The sequence below is a fragment of the Carcharodon carcharias genome, chromosome 16 (genome assembly GCF_017639515.1).
Source record: "Carcharodon carcharias isolate sCarCar2 chromosome 16, sCarCar2.pri, whole genome shotgun sequence".
Classification (NCBI taxonomy): Eukaryota; Metazoa; Chordata; class Chondrichthyes; order Lamniformes; family Lamnidae; genus Carcharodon; species Carcharodon carcharias.
In genome coordinates this window covers 13,039,732-13,058,096 of record NC_054482.1, presented here as the reverse complement: position 1 = coordinate 13,058,096, position 18,365 = coordinate 13,039,732, and the positions used below count along the sequence as shown (strand labels likewise).

The following is an 18,365-nucleotide window of genomic DNA, read 5'->3' as shown; positions in this document are numbered from 1 at the left end:
TTGATTTTCACATTGGCCAGAAGGTTTTCCCCCCTTCAAATGCCAACCTCTGCAGAGACTCTGTTTGTTTTGTCCCTTGTGTGTTTGTATGTGTTGGGATTTAAAGGGGTATATAGTTACACTTCCGGATTACAAATTGTATGTTAACCAGTTTTGCAACTTGTTTTTTTAAAAAAGAAGTTTTATTGTATAATAAATCAACCATTCTGAGTTTATTGAAAGAAGCCTGGTTAAAGTCTCTTTTATTCTCTGTCTAACAATAGCGAAAGTAAACAAGTGGCCATTTTGGTGGGTGAATTAAACATTTACACTTATGGTGCAACCTGTGGAATAATTGGGGCAGAGAAACCATGCACTCCTCCCGCCCCGGTCATAACAAGGTAAGGAGACCAAGACGAAATATTTTGAGAATGTATTTTAATTGAGAAAAAATGAATAAGGGCCATGCTCTGTTGTGCGGGGCCATACTTAGCTTTATGTCACAGCAGCAATAGAAGACAGGCTCTGTTGGCTCCCATCTCCTGTAACAAAAGAGAAATGCTGTACTGTATTGGATTTTCACTCTGATGTGATTACAACTGGATACATTGAGGGCCTATATGGACATCATGCTCATTTAATCAGCTTTGGGTGCAAGGCAATTTGTAATCTGGAAGTGTAACTATATACCCCTTTAAATCCCAACACACATAAACACACAAAGGACAAAGAGTTTTTACAAGGTACTGTAATGCCTGGAATCTCATAGTATTTGCCTTTTTGAACACGCTTCTGTCCAGCCTCCCAACTTCCATATAAATATCAGCGCATCCACAATACTCTGCCCATTTCCCATGCTGTAGCGATTGTAAGTGAAACCTTTCATACTGTTTTGAGGATCATGTGACTGTACAGACGAATCAGCTCTAAGCACGGGTAATCTTAGGAGCTTTCTAGTTGTGGACCTGGTTCAAGCATGTAGCTTCATCAGGAGCTCTGTAAATAAAGTTTACTGTTTCTAACAAGAAATCTGTCTGGCACACCAAGCTCATTACAATTGGCGATGAGGATAAATAGCTCCGACGCTATACTTTGCCTCCTGAATGTAAGTATATCAATTTTTAAGGGAAGAAAAGTATACTCACCAGTCTTCGGCAGAATCTACCTGTGTGACTCGTCCATGGGTGGAGTCGGTGCATAGAGCGCCTAGGTTTCTACTTTGTGGTGAATTAAATAACAGCAGAGGAGAAGCAGAAAGCAATTCTTCTAAGTGTCTGCGGAAGCAAGACATATAACCTCATCGGTAGGCTGACAGCCACGACTGCACCCAATTCCAAGTCTTTTAATGAGCTAGTAGACCTCGTGAAGAAACATTTTTAGCCTAAGGCTTGGTGATTATGCAAAGATTCAAGTTCAGCTCTGGAGTAAGGGCCCCAGGTGAGTCAATCACAATGTATATCACTAAATTAAACAGTTGACTGAGCACTGCAGCTTCGAATATTCTCTCAATGACATGTTGTGAGATCGTTTGGTTTATGGTGTACATGACGATGCCATTCACTGCCGTTTACTTGCACGAGTTAATATTGATCTGAAGCATACCATGGAAATAGCACCAGTAATGGAGAGCGCTGAGAGGTACTTGCAGGCTTTGCAGAGTGTGCAACATGGCTTTGTTCTTCAGTGGGGGCAGGAACTTACTGCTGGGCGTGGCGCAAAACCCAGGGAGACAACCGTGAAGCTGGAAACAGTCTCTACCACTCAAAATACAAAAAGGAATACTGGAAGCTTCTTGCCAGTGATTCAGAAATTAATTTGTTACCGATGTGGGGGCAACCATGTACTGGAAACCTGCAGATTTAAAGAGGCAGAATGCCACTACTGTCACAAAAAAGGGCAGGTTATAAAGCAATACAGGGTGAAATCAAAACAGCCAATCAGACAGCATGCCAAAGTGATTGAAGTGCACAATATAAATGAACCAAAAGCTGCTGATACTGATGTCTATTCCCTTTACAGCCTCAAGGCAGTGAAGACTGAACCAAACACCATCACCCTTCAAGTAAATGGAAAGCCTCTAGTCATGGAAGTAGACACAGGAGCATCGACTACAGTGGTGGGGGAACACATCTTTAAGTAACTAAGTGAAGGTACCCAGCTACTGAATCTGGAAGAAACCGTGGCTCAGCTGAAGACATACACTGGAGAGACAATACAGGTGAAAGGCATCGGCACTGTACCTGTATCCTACAGAAAACAGACAGCCCAGCTGCCAGTGATTGTTGTAACAGGTGAAGGACCCAGCCTTCTGGGCCGCAATTGGTTGAAAGAAATTAAGCTCAGCTGATCAGAAATTTTTCAGGTTAGAACAGGGGGAATTCCTGAGCTGTTAAAAAAGTATGGCAGCGAATTCCATGTTGAATTGGGAAAGATAAAAGGCCTACAAGCAAAAATATATGTAGATTCAGAGGTTCTTTGAGGCCAGACCTATGCCTTATGCCCTAAAGGAGAAGGTGAATACAGAATTGTGCCACTTAGAGAAGCTAGGCATTGTCCAGCCAGTCCAACTTTTGGAATAGGCAGCGCCCATAGTCCCTGTGATGAAACCAGGTCAAACTATTCGCATTTGCAGAGACTACAAATGAACTGTGAACAAGGCTGATAAATTAGACAAATATCCAATTCCAAGGACTGAAGATTTGTACTCTAAGCTAGCTGTAGGAAAATCCTAGACCAAACTGGATATGAGCCATGCACACCAACAGCTAGAGCTGGACAGCATATCCAAATGGTATGTAACCATCAACACGCTCAAGAGCCTGTACCAATATACACGCCTACCCTCTGGTGTATCATCTGCTTATGCGATTTTCCAAAAAACCATGGAAAGCCTATTAAAAGGACTTCCTCGAGCTGTAGTGTACCTGGATCACAGGATCAACATAAGTCAAACATCTGGCCAACCTAGAAGAGGTTTTAAGGAGATTTTTGGAGGCTGGTGTATGATTGAAAAAAAGAGGTGTATTTTCCAAGTCATTTTTTTGGGTCATCAGGTGGATGGCCAAGGGTTACATCCAGTAGAGGAGAAAGTCAGGGAGGCACCCTCTCCTACCAGTGTCACTGAACTCAAGTCTTTTTTGGGCATGATAATTTTGTCTACAGTCTTAACCCCTTTACATTTATTATTTAAGAAGAACCACTGCTGGTCTGGAAGGCACAATAAGAAGAAGCCTTCATTAAAGTCAAGAAGCTTTTACACTCATTGTGTCTGCTAGTGCATTGTGACCCATTAAAACAATTAATATTAACCCATGATGCACCTCTCAATGGAGTGGGAGTAGTGTTGTCACACCAGATGGAAGATGGTTCCAAAAGGCCAACAGGATATGTCTCCAGAACCCTCTCTGCAGCCAAGAAGATGTTACTCACAACTTGGAAAAGAAGGCTTACCCGTCATATTTAATATAAAGAAATTCCATCAATATTTGCATGGTCGACATTTCACCATCATGTCAGATAACAAGCCACTAATGAGTTTATTTAGTGAAGATAAAGCAATTCTGCTGATAGCCTCTGCTAGAATTCAAAGATAGGCTTGATTTTGGCGGCATATGTGTACATCTTTAAGCACTGTCCAGGTGTGCATATAGCAAATGCAGACATCCTCAGTTGTCTTCCTTTGCCAGATAGAATTACACAACCTCCAGAGGTTGTACTTGTGTTGAATTTCCTGGACTCCTCACCAGTCTGTACGAAGCAGATAAAGACTTGGACAAACCGGGATCCAATTTTATCAAGAGTCCGAGAACAGGTATTGCAAGGATGGTCGAATGCACAAGTCTCTGAAGAATTAAAAACATTCTATGCTCATGAAACTGAATTAAGTTGGCAAGATGGAATCTTGTTGTGAGGAGCCAGAGTTGTCAAGATGTCACAAGGAAGAGAACCACTCTTGACAGTGCTTTACAGTGCACATCCAGGCATTTCGAAAATGAAGATGCTTGTGTGAAGCTATATCTGGTGGCCAGGTATAGACAGTGATATAGAAAAAAAATGGTTAAACACTGTCTCCAGTTTCAGCAACAACAGAAGTTGCCCTGCAACTCCACTGCATCTGTGAGAGTGGCTTGGTCGACACTGGGTTAGACTACATATAGGTTATGCAGGTCTATTTTTAGGTACCGTGTTTTTAGTGATCACTGACATGTATTCTAGGTGGATGGATGTGTATGAAGTTAGATCACCTGCATCGTGTGCAACTATTGAAAAGCGGCGCCAATGTTTTAGCCTACATGGCCTGCCAGAAGTCATTGCTTCAGATAATGGTGCTGCTTTCACTAGATGTAATTCCAGAGATTCATGGGGCAGAATTTTGCCTTTGGTTGGGGAGCGGGCCCCACCGGCTCGGCAGCAGATGGGCAGCTGAACTCCGCCACCGAAACGGGGCCTGCCGCCATTTTGAGTGGGCGGGCCAATTAAGGCCCACCCAGCGGCCTGCCTGATGGGAAGTGCTTTGCGATTCTTGTGCGGGGGCAAGGGAGGGATTCCCCAGCTGTCAAAGTGCACTCTTTTGCGCGACTGCTCCCTGAGACTAAGTGCTGTCGCAGGGAGATTACTGACATTCTAAAAAACTTTAAAAATGGAAAAATATAAAAATTATTAACATATCCCCCTCGTGTGACATTGTCACACGAGATGGGACATCTTAATAAGAAGCACATAAACTTTATTAAAGTTTTTAAAAACGGACGTGAAACCTCATCCCGCCAGTGGATGAGGTTTCATGTATTATCAGAAGCCTGCAGGGGCTTCTGGCCTGCCCGCCAGCCTTAAGGTTGGACGGGCAGGGCATTTAACTACTTGAATTATCCTGTCAATGGCCTTAATATTTAAATGGACCGGGATGATGTCCAGGGTTCCTCCCCTACATCATCTTACGTCATTTTCCCGTCGACGAGCGGGCCCCGCCCCCAAATCGCCGATGGGAAAATTCAGGCCACGAACTTAAATGGAATTAAACATATTAAAACAGCGCCACATCATCCCTCATCCAATGGGTTTGTAGAAAGAGCAGTACAAACTTTTAAAACAGGAATGAAGAAATTATCCGAAGGAACATTAAAAACACAAATTTCATGATTTCTTCTAAACTATCGCATGGCTCCTCATGCAACTACGGGTTCAACACTGCCCAAATTACTGATGAAACACCGCCTTTGTACATGGTCGAGCCTGGTGTTCCCTAACTTAGAGGGGAAGGTAGGGAAGAACCAGGGTAGTCAGAAAGTGAATCACGATTTTCACAGTAAAGATGGAAAATTTACTGTGGGAGAGATAGTCTTCATGTGAAATTTTGGATCTAGATGGGTTCCTGGTATAATTGTGTCTGAATCAGGACCTTTATCATACCAAGTGGAAATGGAAAACCAGATTGTTCGGAAAGTAGAGAGATACTCCACCTGAAGTTGAAGGCAAACCTTTGATCCCTGAGGTACTAGATTGACATAGAATAAACATACCTGATATCTCTGTTGAAGTAAATAATTCTGAACTGCCATTGTCTAAGGATGTCCCTGATGCTGCAGTTCCTGATCGTTGATCCAGTGGTAGAATCTCAAATCGTAGAACTGCATTGCTCTAACCGAATCAGAAAATCACCTCAGAGACTTAATCTATAATTGCATGAACTGTATATATTTGTATATGTTATGGATTAAGATATTCTTGTAAATAACGGAGGTAAAACACAATTAAAGGGGGAGGTCTGTAGTGGTTGTAAGCCAAACTTTTCATACTGGGGATCATGTGACTGTGTAGCCGAATCAGCCCTAAGTGCGGGTAATCTTAGGGGCAGAGCTTTCTAGTTGTGGACCTGGTTCAAGCATGTAGCTTCATCAGGAGCTCTGTAAATAAAGTTTACTGTGGAAACCTGTCCAGCACACCAAGTTTATTACACATGCCCTCAGCAAGTCCTGCTCACCCAACACCCTTGTCATAAGAACATAAAATATAGGAGAACAAAAACAGAATTACCTGGAAAGACTCAGCAGGTCTGGCAGCATCGGCGGAGAAGAAAAGAGTTGACGTTTCGAGTCCTCATGACCCTTCAACAGAAGTGTTGAAGGGTCATGAGGACTCGAAACGTCAACTCTTTTCTTCTCCGCCGATGCTGCCAGATCTGCTGAGTTTTTCCAGGTAATTCTGTTTTTGTTTTGGAATTCCAGCATCCACAATTTTTTGTTTTTATAAAATATAGGAGCACCATTAGGCTATTTGGTCCCTCCAGCCTGCTCTGCCATCCAATAACAGCATGGCTGTTCTGATTGTGGCCTTATATCCACTTGCCTGCCTGGGACCCCCCCCCTCCCCCCCCCAATAACCCTGGACTCCCTTCTTCTTGTTGACATCCTGTCCCCCCCCACATGCCTCCCATATAAAACTTCCATCCTCATGTTTAAATTGGCACATGGCTTTGCCCCCCCCCCCCCCCATGTCTGGGAGGTGTCTCCTGCACCACAAACCCTATAAGAACTGTTATGCATCCCTCCCTCCCTCCGTGCACGGGTTAACCTTTATTGCGGCTGACTCTGCGGAATTCCCTCCCAAGACACCTTCCCTTTGTAACTCCATCTCCCCCCCCAACCCTGTAGCTCGGCGTCCTTTCGTCATCTCGCCTCCGTGAAAACTGCTCACAACGTGGGGGGTGTTTTTTGACACGAATGTTGCAAATTAGATTAGTAGCAATTATTTTTGAGTAGCGATCCCGTTCAGAAGCAAGCGGGGCGGGGGGGGAGAGAGATAATGTTGTACAGCGTTTCGTGGTCCAAACGTTGTCAAACACTTGAAACCGATTCTTTTTTTTTTCAAACGGTGCAAAGTAATAAAAAGAGAATTTAATTTAACAAAAAGTGCCGAAGTGCATTGCATACAGAAATAAAAACCCTCTCTCCAATCAGAGAGAGGAGGAGGTGCGGCTTGGAAAGGAAAGACAAAGTCTATCCCATGGTTTTACTGCTGCCAGCTTCATTCAGAGTTTGTATTGTTAATGGTTCGCGCAGCACTTGCGGTAAATGTTTGGAAATAAACACAGCAGCAGTTCTGACTGCAAAGGTTTAGTTTTAGTTGTAACTCCTCTTTCTCTCTCTCTCCCTGTGTGACTGAAGCACATTGACCAGGCCCTCAGCTCTCTATGGAGATCCTTCGCACTCGTCTCATTTCCACCTCTCTCCTCCGCGCCGCTTCGACCGGCGCTTTCCAGCTCAAGGAGCCGCTGAACTACCGGCACGGAGGCCGGGTACAGCCGGCCAGAGGGGATGGGGACAGCAGGATTGAGAAGGTGCACGAACCTGCCTCAGGTAAAGCGTCTGCCGAGGGCATATTTACTCTCTTACTGATAATTACACCTCCCCCCTCCCCACGACCAGTATTACAATTAATGCACCCTGTAAAATAATCTGAAAAGATATGGTCTTTTTGCAAAGAGTTCAAAATGTTGGTGTGAGCACGTAACCAAACTGAATTTAACAGGACTAGGCCGGACATTGATGCTGTGCACCTGCAGTGGTGTTAATATAACAGCAGTCAGGACAAGTATCTCCCAGTCCTGGATATCTGGAAGCACTTTGTCATAGGGCACTTGTACTGCTTAGTGGGGGTGGCTTCATCTGCATTATAATTCCAGGCAAATGGGCATGAGTTTTGGATTTTTGTCTAAAGGCCTCAGACTGGCTCAAGGTTTCTTTGCACTGTTTTGGCTTTTATGCCATTGTAGAATTGCAATTGGCACAACGTCAAAAGAGCTTCTAAGTGCTCAGCTTTATCACCTTTGTGTTTCCGATAGTGGCAGGTCAAGTGAGCTATTGCTAATATGCTTCCAACCTTTTATTCATATCATCACTAAGACAGCCTATTTCCATCTCCATAACATTACCTGCCTGCTCCTTTTGTAGAGTATAAACTGTTCCAGGAACAGCCCCAGCTGCTGCTTGGAGGTACACAGTGCATCCTTCTCACCCAAGGGCATAGCCCCTGACTGTCTAACCAGCCGCTAAAGAGAGGACAAGATGCTCACCAAGCACATGTACCATCTTGTTAAAATTCACCTGGCCCAATGCAGCCCAGTCTATTTTAAGGTTTTAATTCTAATTAAGATGATATTTGTTTTAACAGTTATAATTTGATTAAAGACTGGTGCAAAGTAATCCATTCATACCTCTGTCTGAGAGTCCATTTGGATCTCTCCCTGGGATCTTTTCATTTGACTCATAAGGCCTTTAACACAACCTCTAAATTCTAATGTAGTTTAAAATGATTTTGCCATTCCTGCTGCAACTGTCTACTATATTCTTCTCCAGTGACCTTTTAGCTGCTTAAATAGCAGCTTTTGTTTCCTTTAATTTTAGATGATATACATTTTTGTTTTCTGGAAAATTACATTCTTCGAATCTACGAAAATATTTTTTGCTTTATTCTCATTTGCCTTCGTACTTGACCAATTGGATATCGTGGCTTTGCCTTGCCATGCGCTCCAATTTTGACTTTAGGGATATGCTTGTCTGCTTTGTACTTTAACAAACTCTTAAAGATTTGCTGTTTATCTCAAGTCTTGGTAACATCCCCGGTGAATTGAGTTAAGCAGCTGACTCCATTTAACTAAAATTAACACTGGAGCCAGAGGTGGAGACAATGGTTGCAGCGATTAATAGCTTGGTCCAAGAAGTAGATTTTAAGGAGCATCATAAAGGAGGAGAGGGTCAGAATGGTTTAGGAATGGAATTCTGGAGCTTAGGTCCTAGAAGCCTGAAGACATGGCTGCATATGCTGAAGCAAAGAGAATGGGGAATGCATAAGAGGCCAGCGTTGGAAGAAGACAGTTTTGGGGGGTTGTAGTGCTAAAGGCAGTTACAGAGAGAGGGTCGGGCAAGGCAAAGGGAGAATTGATACATAAGGATGAGTTTTAAATTCGAGGCATTGGTGGACCAGGTGCCAGGGTAGGTCAGCAAGCACAGGGATGAATGGGACTTGGTGGACATTAGGGTTTAGGAAGATAGGAGGCCAACAAGAAGAGATTTTGAATAATTGCGTCTGAAAGTAAGAAATGCATGGTTGAGCATTTCAGCAGCAGGTAGTGTTATGAAAATCAAGTTCTTGGTTTATATCTTTTGGAATATGACTTTTAGTTTTAGGGATATCAATTTTAGGTTAGGAATTAAAATGTTAAATGTAAGTTAAGTAGAAAATCTTGATTGAGAAACTGGCAATAGCCCCGAAGTGAATGCAATTCAAACAACCTGGGAATTAATTACAGCTAAAAGCTACCTTATGTTTATCTTTAAGGTCAGGGCTAGAAGTATGAACAAATGAATGACCCATTTCTGGACCTTTTGATAGAGCAAGGGTAGCTATCATTATCTCCAAAGAGGCTAAAAACTAGTAATTCTGGGAGAGAGAGCAATTACATCCATTAGAAATATAAATTAATCATTTGGATTTACATTTCTGTTTGAGAATATTGCAAAGCATGCCACATTGTCATAGAGGTGGGAATGGGGGTAGTAAGTTATTTTGTTTAATTTGGCTGGGAGTTTGCTGAGAAAACAGGTAGTTGCAGTTTTGCTTTGGTGTAGACCACATCTCACTGGATTGAGAGAGCCAATGGGAGATGATTGATGGTCAGGACTACACTTAAAGCAGAGAAAATACTAACTTCATCGTTCACCAGATGGAATGTAAGTGGGGCCCAATCTCAGTTTGGATTTTGTGAGGGGGAAAAAGCAGCTGGATGATTTGTTCCAGCTTGCAGCTAGTGGAATAAACCTACAGTGATCCTCATAGAGCCTTGGGGTAGAAAGCAGTCAGCAGAGTTGGCTTGGAAAGCTGTCAGAAGGCAGTAGGGTATCGGCTGGCAACCTGAACAAGGAGTTGAGGCATCCACAGTTGTGAGGCCTGTTTTTAAAAAAAAAAGGTGGTGTCAAGTAGCCAAAAAAGCCAGTGTCAGGATCCCATAAGAGATTTACCTCGGAGAATAGCTGGAACACTGAGGGGAATTAAAATGAATTCCGGAGGGCAATGGCATAGCTTTTGGGTTGGTCCCTACAAAAGTGAATATACCTTCAAGATTGTAGTATTGTATAAGGGAATTCTTGGAGGGGGTTGTGGAAGTAAAAAGTAGAATTGAGTTCATAACGTAAGTAATTAAAAATGATAGTGTTAAGTTAATAGTACTTTGTATATAAGAAGAATTAAAACAATAACTTTTTTTGTTTAAGAACGTAAAATCTTGTGGCATAGTTCTGTCAGTTAATTGCTGGATGTTTGGATTTCTCTTTAAACGCTAATAGTCCCTAACATCGTAATAGCAGGCCAAGGCTAGGGCGGAGGCAGGCGATATCAGAGGTGGAAGTCGATGATCTTGGCAATGGACAGAATATGAGGTTGGAAACTCAGTGCAGGTAGGATGATGAGGTTGTAAACATACGGGTTCAATCTGAGACAGTGGCCAGTGAGATGGAAGAAATCGATACCGAGGGAATGAATTTTTTGGCGAAGAGACAGACAATAGATTTAAATGTCTCTAGGGTTTAACTGGAGGAAATTGCGGCTCATCCAGGACTGATTGCTAGGCAAGCATCCTGATAACACACTGAGTGGAAGGGTCAAGCAAGGTGATAATGAGGTTGAATTGGCTGAGGTGGAACCTGACAGAAGTTGTTAGTGGATGTCATTTGTAACTTTGATTACGACTATTTCAGTACTATGTCAGGAGTGGAAAACCTGATTGGACAGGTTCAAAGGTATAGTTTTAGGAAAGATGGGGACATGAATTTGGGAGGCACCTGTTCAAGGATGTTGGAGATGTAGCAGCATAGAGGGATAGGGTTGAGTTAATGAAGTGAGGGAGGGGTGGTGATTACAGAGTAACTGAAAGGAAGGGAGACAGCATCTGAAGAGAGGGAACTGTTTATAATATTAGCTGACGTAGGGGCCAGGAAGTGAAGTTCCCAAATGTAGTTTCATTTCATTTTGTTTCATTCACACTGCAGTTAGATCATTTTAATGTAAAATTTTTAGTTTATGGAAGTTGGAATGGCACAAGAAGAGTAGAGTAAGCACTAATGAACTCACCACAGCAGTTTAATAGATCTCCTTATATTTGCACTGGAACATACGAACATAGAAATTAAGAGCAGGAGCAGGCCATTCGGCCCTTTGAGCCTGCTTCCACCATTCGATAAGATCATGGCTGATCTTTGTGGCCTCAAAGCCACTAACTATCCTGCCCACTCCTGATACCTTTTGATTCCCTTGTTAGTCAAGAATCCATCTGCCTCTGCCTTAAAAATAATCAATGACCCTGTTTCTACCACTCTCTGGCAAAGAGAATTCCACAGACTCATAACCCTCTGACAGAAAAAAATGATCTTCATCTCCATCTTAAACAGGAGACTTCTTATTTTTAAACTGTTTACTTGTTCTGGTCTCTCCCACAAGGGGAAACATCCTTTCAGTGTCCACTCTGTCAAGTCCCCTCAGAATTTTATATGTTTCAATAAGATCACCTTTCATTCTTCTAAACGCGAATGGATACAGGCCCAACCTGTCTAACCTTTCCTCCTAAGATAACACCCCACCATCCCAGGAATCAGTTGTGAACTTTTGCTGAACTGCTTCTAATATAATTATGTCCTTTGTTAAATAAGGAGACCTAAACTATATATAGTACTCCAGATGTGGTCTTGTCAATGCCCTGTACAGCTGTAACAAAACATCCCTACTTTTATATTTGAGCCCCCTTGCAATAAACACCAACATTCCATTTGCCTTCCTAATCACTTGTTGTACCTGCATACTAACTTTTTGTGATTCATGTACCAGTGCACCCAGGTTCCTCTGTACCTCAGAGTTCTGCGTCTTTTTATTTAGATTATATGCTGGTTCCTTATTCTTCCTGCCAAAGTGGACAAGTTCACATTTTCCACATTATGCTCCATTTGCCAAATTTTTGCTCACTCACTTCACCTATCCATATCCCTTTGCACACCCCTGACGTCCTCTTCACAACTTTACTTCCCTGTTTATATGTTTGTCATCAACAAAATTACCAATGATCCATTTGGTCCCTTCGTTCAATTCATTGATATAAATTATAAATAGCACTGATCCCTGTGGTACTCCACTCATTACATCTTGCCAACCTGAAAATGACCTATTTATGCCTCAAACAATAAGGATAGATAGCTAACCAATCCTCTATCCATGCTAACATGTTATCTCCTACACCATAAGTTCTCATTTTGTGCAGTAACCTTTGATGTGGCACCTTGTTAAATGCCTCCTGGAAAGGCATTCATAGATTCCCCTTGGTCCATGTTGTTAGTTACTTCCTCAAAGAACTCTAATTTAGTCAGACTTGATTTCCCTTTCACAAAACCATGTTTACTCTGCCTGATTGCATTGAGATTTTCGAAGTGCCCCACTGCAACCTCATTAATAACAGAATCTAGCATTTTCCCTATGACAGATATTAAGCTAACAGGCCTGTAGTTTCCTGCTTTCTGTCTCCCTCATTTCTTGAATAGAGAAGTTATGTTTGCTATTTTCCAATCTGACGTGACCTTTCTAGAATCTTGGAAAATTAAAACCAATGCATCTACTATCTCAGCAGCCACTACTTTTAAGACCTCAGGATGAAGTTCATCAGAACCTGGGGACTTGTCAGCATGAACACCTTGCTGGCAGATCCAATCATGATGGCTATGGGAGAAAGTGGATATTGCAAGGAACAGATTGAGAAAGTGACAGTAACTGGAGCAGTTTGGGAAGGAGAGCAACAGCAAGATGGCTGCCTGTAGTATTTGTAACCGTTCCACAGGAAGACTGTTGGGGAAGAGGGTGCAGGTCCCATATGTGAGGTAAATGTGGATGGAAGAGAAGTCTTGCATTGTGCATGGCGCAATGTAAGTAGCATAATTTCTTACATTCCAACAGTTAATTGCACTTCAAAAACTACTTAATTGACTAAAGTGCTTTGGAGTGTCTTGAGGTTGTGTAAGGCACTGTATAAAGAGGAGTTCTTCATTCCTTTCAGGCTGCCTGTTTATATTTTTGTTTCCCTCAACTGTATCCCTTTCTGTTATGAAAGGACTGACTGCCATATGCCAGGATATAGGTAATACAATTTGGGCACAGTTAGTCACAGGAAAGTCTAAGGTCGAAAGAATCTAGGATAGCTGGTGGCAGGTGAAGCAAGAGCCCTTTTATTGATGAGGCACATACTGGAAATAATATGAAATGGCACCTTAAGCTCCTTATATCCTGACTGTCAGACTAATAACACTGACATGTCATATAATTCGGTCTACAAATCAATTCACTAAGAAATTAAATGAGCAAAAGTAAGAGTCAAACAACAGCAGATAGATATAGAAGTCCAAAACTAGGTCATATTATAGGATAGTCAATAATAAATCCATTCAGGAGAATCTTCTTCGCCCAGTGGTTAGAATATGGAACTTACTACCACATGGTGTGGTTGAGGCAAGTAGCATAGCTGCATTTAAATTGAAGTGAGATAAACATGAGAGAGAGAGGTCTAGCAGCATCGGCGGAGAAGAAAAGAGTTGACCTTTCATGAGGACTCGAAACGTCAACTCTTTTCTTCTCCGCCGATGCTGCCAGACCTGCTGAGTGTTTCCAGGTAATTCTGTTTTTGTTTTGGATTTCCAGCATCCGCAGTTTTTTTGTTTTTATGAGAGAGAGGGAGGAGTGGAAGGGCATAGCTCAGAGGAAACAGAGTGGGAGGACGCGTGTGTGAAGCATAAACACTGGCATAGATCAGCTTGTCCTCGCTCCTCCCTTTTTCCCTTCCAGATCAGTGGGCTGGCCAGCACTATTAATGTTGATTATTTGAAATTACAACAATGCATGATCTTCCTGTAATAGAGGTACCATCCTTCCAGGGAGTAAAGGAGTTATTTTCGACTATACTGCCAAGCCATGAATTTTCCACAAGATAATATCAGAATGACAATCTTTTATGATTTGTAACACGACTTGCTTCTCATTGAACAAAATGATTCAAGTAAATGGGAGTACGATAACCCAGTGTGGTTCAGTGTTAATGTTTCAGGTCGATGATCTTTCATCTAGATCTGTTTGAATATAAAGTCATCAACCTGAGACATTAACTCTGTTTCCAGCTCTATATTACAACAGTGACTAAAGTTCAAAAATCAGTCCGTTGGCTGTAAAGTGCTTTGGAATGTCCTGAGGTCGTGAAAGGCGCTAGATAAATTCAAGTCTGCCTGTCTTTCCACAGATGCTGCCTGACCTGCTGAGTGTTTTTCAGCATTTTCTGTTTTTAATTTTCGATTTCTGGCATCTGCAATATTTTTGGTTTGGTTGCCAAAATAATTTAGTCTTGTGGACCGTGTAGTGCCCTAATTAGATCAGCTAGTAGTATGTGAGAATTTCCTAGACCTCAGTTCCACACCACCCGATGTATCTTGATGAAACAAATTCTAAAAATGGAACTATTTCACTGTGCCCCTTTGACGGTTCTCTTCCTGTGCTTTAGGACTTAACCTTTTCCTTTTTTTTCATAGGTCGTGTGATATGTGACTTTGTTTGTTCAGGCCAACTGGATGTAGAGCTTGCTGTGCAGAGTGCTAAGACAGCATATAGCACCTGGAGTCGACTGTCTGGGTTGGAAAGAAGCCGCATCTTACTTGAGGCTGCAAGACTCATAAGAGTAAGAGGGATATGTCTAGATTTATAACTGCCTGCTAAAATAACAACAACTTAACATTTACACATATCCATTAACATAATAAAACACCACAGGATTTTTTATCAGATGAGGTTTGACACCAAGCCACATAGTGAGATATCAGGACAGGTGACTAAAAGCTTGATCAAAGAGCTAGGTTTTAAGGAGCGTCTTCAAGGTGGAGAGAGCGGTATATGTACAGAAATGTTTAAAGTGGGAATGCCAGAGTTTATGAGCTAGATAGATAACGCTGTGGCCTCCAGTGGAGGGGTGAATGAACTTGGGCATGCACTGGAGTTCAGACTTGAAGGAAACCCAAAGTTGTCAGAAGGTTGTAGAGCTGGAGGAGTTTGGATGGAGAGGGGTGAGCCCATGGAAGGATTTGAATATCTAAGTAAAATTAGTATTTTAAATTTGAAACATTGCTGGGTCAGGAGCCAGTGTAGGTCAGCAAGCACTGGAGCAATGGATGAACAGGAGTTAGGGTGCTTTAGAATAGGGATAGCAGCATTTTGGATGATCTAAAGTTTACAAAGGGAGGAAGATGGGAGGTCAGGCAGGAGAGCATTGGAATAGCCAAGTCTGCAGGTAACAAAAGAATGGATAAGGGAAGATAACTTAACTGATAAGACTGCGAATTGATAACATAAATGTTGGAAAGATATTTTTCAAATCATAATTCTAATTACTACTTACGTAAAACTGTAAATCAAGTGTATGATATGCACAAAGGGTTTGCGCTTTTGCATGGAATTAATAGTTAGAAATCAAGCATATTAGAAAGAATGAGTGCTGTTTACATTACATGAAAGTTATCACATAAATTAGATGCAGGAGCCCAACTGAATGTCAAGCATGAGCATGGATATATGTTTTCAAAAAGCAAAGTACAGGTTAAGCTGCTCTGCAATGTTAGCAGTAGGAAGATCGGAATTGGCATGAGAAATGGATATTTAGCTGTTGGCATGTTTAGGTGTTTTTTTTTTTGGCTTTTAGTTAACTTTCACTTTGGTTCCCTTAGTTTATTGCCACATCATGAAGGCACTGACGCTTGGCTAAATTTCCATTAATAACCTGCAGTTTGATACCATCGTCATCGGCTGTCCTTAGATTCAAGGGTGATGTCCACTCAGGGTCGCGAGTTTCAGCCACGGCTCCTCATGCGACTGAACACGCTGATTTTTGACCAACAGATCCTTGGTCACATGGGTCAGGATGTCCCATGCAGCAGTGGGATCCAGAGTTCAGGATTGCTTCCTTTTCTTAACTTCTCTGTCACCGCTCTGCATCATCATCAAAGCATTGTGACTCAAAACATGATGCAGCTTGATGGACAGGTTGTCGCCATTCTGAACAACTGGTAGCAAGCTCCTCCCAGTCATTAATGTCGATGGGGCCGTACATCCTGGAGAGCTTCAGAGTGTTTTTGAACCGTTTTCTTTGCCCTCTCCTGGAATGTTGGCCCTTTGAGAGTTGAGCGAACAGGACCTGGCTGGGGAGGTGCTTTTTGACTATCTGGGCACAATGTCCAGTCCATTGAAGTTGATTTTGCTGGAGTGTTGACTGAACGCTTGTGGAGCTGCCTTCAAGCTGCATTTGTTCAATGGTGCTCCCATTGAATCCGGAGGATGTAGCAGAGGCTTTGCTGATGGAATTTCTCTAGCGTTCTCATGTGTCACTGATACACAGTCCAGATCTCACTGCAGTAGATGAATGTGGTGATGACAGCTGCTCTGTACACTAAGACTTCTGTTGACTTGGGGAGGTCTTTGTTGTCAAACACTTGTTATCGTAGTTTGCAGAAGACTGAGCTGGTGCTGCTGATCAGGTGTTGGATCTCCTCGTCAGTGTGGCCTTTTGAGAGAGGTGACTGCCAAGGTATGGGAAGTGCTCAACATGCTCCAGGGTCTCCCCTTCAACATATTTGGGAAGTGGAATATCTGGCTGACCAGGTCTGGGTTGATATGAGTTTTATTTTGGCAATGTTCAAGAAGAGGCTGGTTTCTTATCTGCAGAATTGAGGACATTGAGAATGACTTTCAAATGTGGTGCAGAGTGGGCAAAGACCCTGCAGCTGCCTGCAATCTATAGATCATGTATGTCTATTGTGGTCAATTTAGTTCTGGCACGGAGACATCTGAGGTTAAAGGGTTTTCCCTCTAGGTGGTATTTAATACTCACACCAGCGGGCAGTTTATATTCGAGGTGAATAACCTCATTCAGGTAGATTGTAATAGTATGGGGGCAATCACACAGCCTTGCCTGAACCTGGTCTGGATTTGAAAAGCGTCTGTTTTGGATCTCCCACTCATGACAGTTGCAGTCGTATCATCATGAAGCAGTTGCAGGATTGTGATGAAGTTTCTTGGACATACAAATCTTTGGAGCACAATCTGCAGGGCCTTATGATTTGCTGAGTCATATGCCTCGGTCAGGTTAATGAATGCAATGAAGAGTTTCTCAGCATGATTTATCATCCTTCTTGACAGTTATAATCATCGCATTGTTGAAATTGGGGATGGAGGAGCTTTTCCTTCCAGATGTGTAGGATGAGTGCATAGAGCCTTGAGGTGAGGAAAAGGCCTCCAGCTTTGAAGACCTTACCTGAAATACAGGCTTTGTTGCTTTTTATATGTTTGATTGCTTGTTGCATCTCACACATTGATGGTGGTTCACCCATGGATTTTACCATAGTGCATTGGGGGAGACCCTGGAGAGAATCATTTGCCACTGTGGATTCACGGTTGAGGAGTTATTGAAAATGTTCTTTCCAGCATTGATGGCTGGCACTGTCATTTTTAAGACCACTTGGCTACAAATGCATTTAAGGAGAAGCCTGTTAAATACAGGAGCGGACAAAAGGACTAGAAGGAAATGCTGATGAGATGAAGTAGGGTCTGAGGAGGCTTGTGTGGGGTGTAAACCCCCACTATTAACATCCTGGAGGTTACCATTGACCAGAAACTGAACTGGACTAGCCATATAAATACTGTGGCTATAACAGCAGGTCAGAGACTAGGAATCCTGTGGTGAGTAACTCACCTCCTGACTCCCCAAAGCCTGTCCACCATTTACAAGGCACAAGTCAAGAGTTTGATGGAATACTCCCCACTTGCCTGGATGAGTACAGCTCCAACAACACTCAAGGAGCTTGGCACCATCGAGGACAAAGCAGCCCGCTTGATTGGCACCCCATCCACAAAAATTCACTCCCTCCAATACTGATGCATAGTGGCAGCAGTGTGTACCATCTACAAGATGCACTGCAGAAACTCACCAAGACTCCCTTAGACAACACCTTCCAAACCCTCAACTGCTACCATCTAGAAGGACAAGGGCAGCAGATTGAGGGGAACACCATCACCTGAAAGTTCCCCTCCAAGCCACTCACCGTCCTGACTTGGACATTCCTTCACTGTTGCAGGGTCAAAATATCCTGGAATTCCCTCCCTAACAGCACTGTGGGTGCACCTACACCACATGGACTGCAGAGGTTCAAGAAGGCAGCTCACCACCACTTTCTCAAAGGGAAGTTAGTGATGGGCAATAAGTGCTGGCCCAGCCAGTAACATCCACATCCCCTGAATGAATAAAAAAAATTAACATGTTTCAGTTGGGC

The 18,365-nt window shown here is 42.7% G+C and overlaps 1 protein-coding gene across 4 annotated transcripts in view; it reads left to right on the top strand.

Moving 5' to 3' along the window:
• Window positions 1-928: 928 nt before the first annotated feature.
• The window catches only part of LOC121289432 (4-trimethylaminobutyraldehyde dehydrogenase-like), a 40,067-nt gene continuing 22,630 nt past the window's right edge, over window positions 929-18,365 (top strand). The window contains exons 1-3 of one of the 4 annotated variants that reach the window (XM_041208910.1): window positions 929-1,084; window positions 7,143-7,334; window positions 14,583-14,728. In XM_041208910.1, the coding sequence (XP_041064844.1) occupies window positions 7,169-7,334; window positions 14,583-14,728 (312 nt within the window). In that variant the 5' untranslated portion in view covers window positions 929-1,084; window positions 7,143-7,168. The other 3 variants (XM_041208914.1, XM_041208911.1, XM_041208912.1) reach the window with 3 other exon arrangements.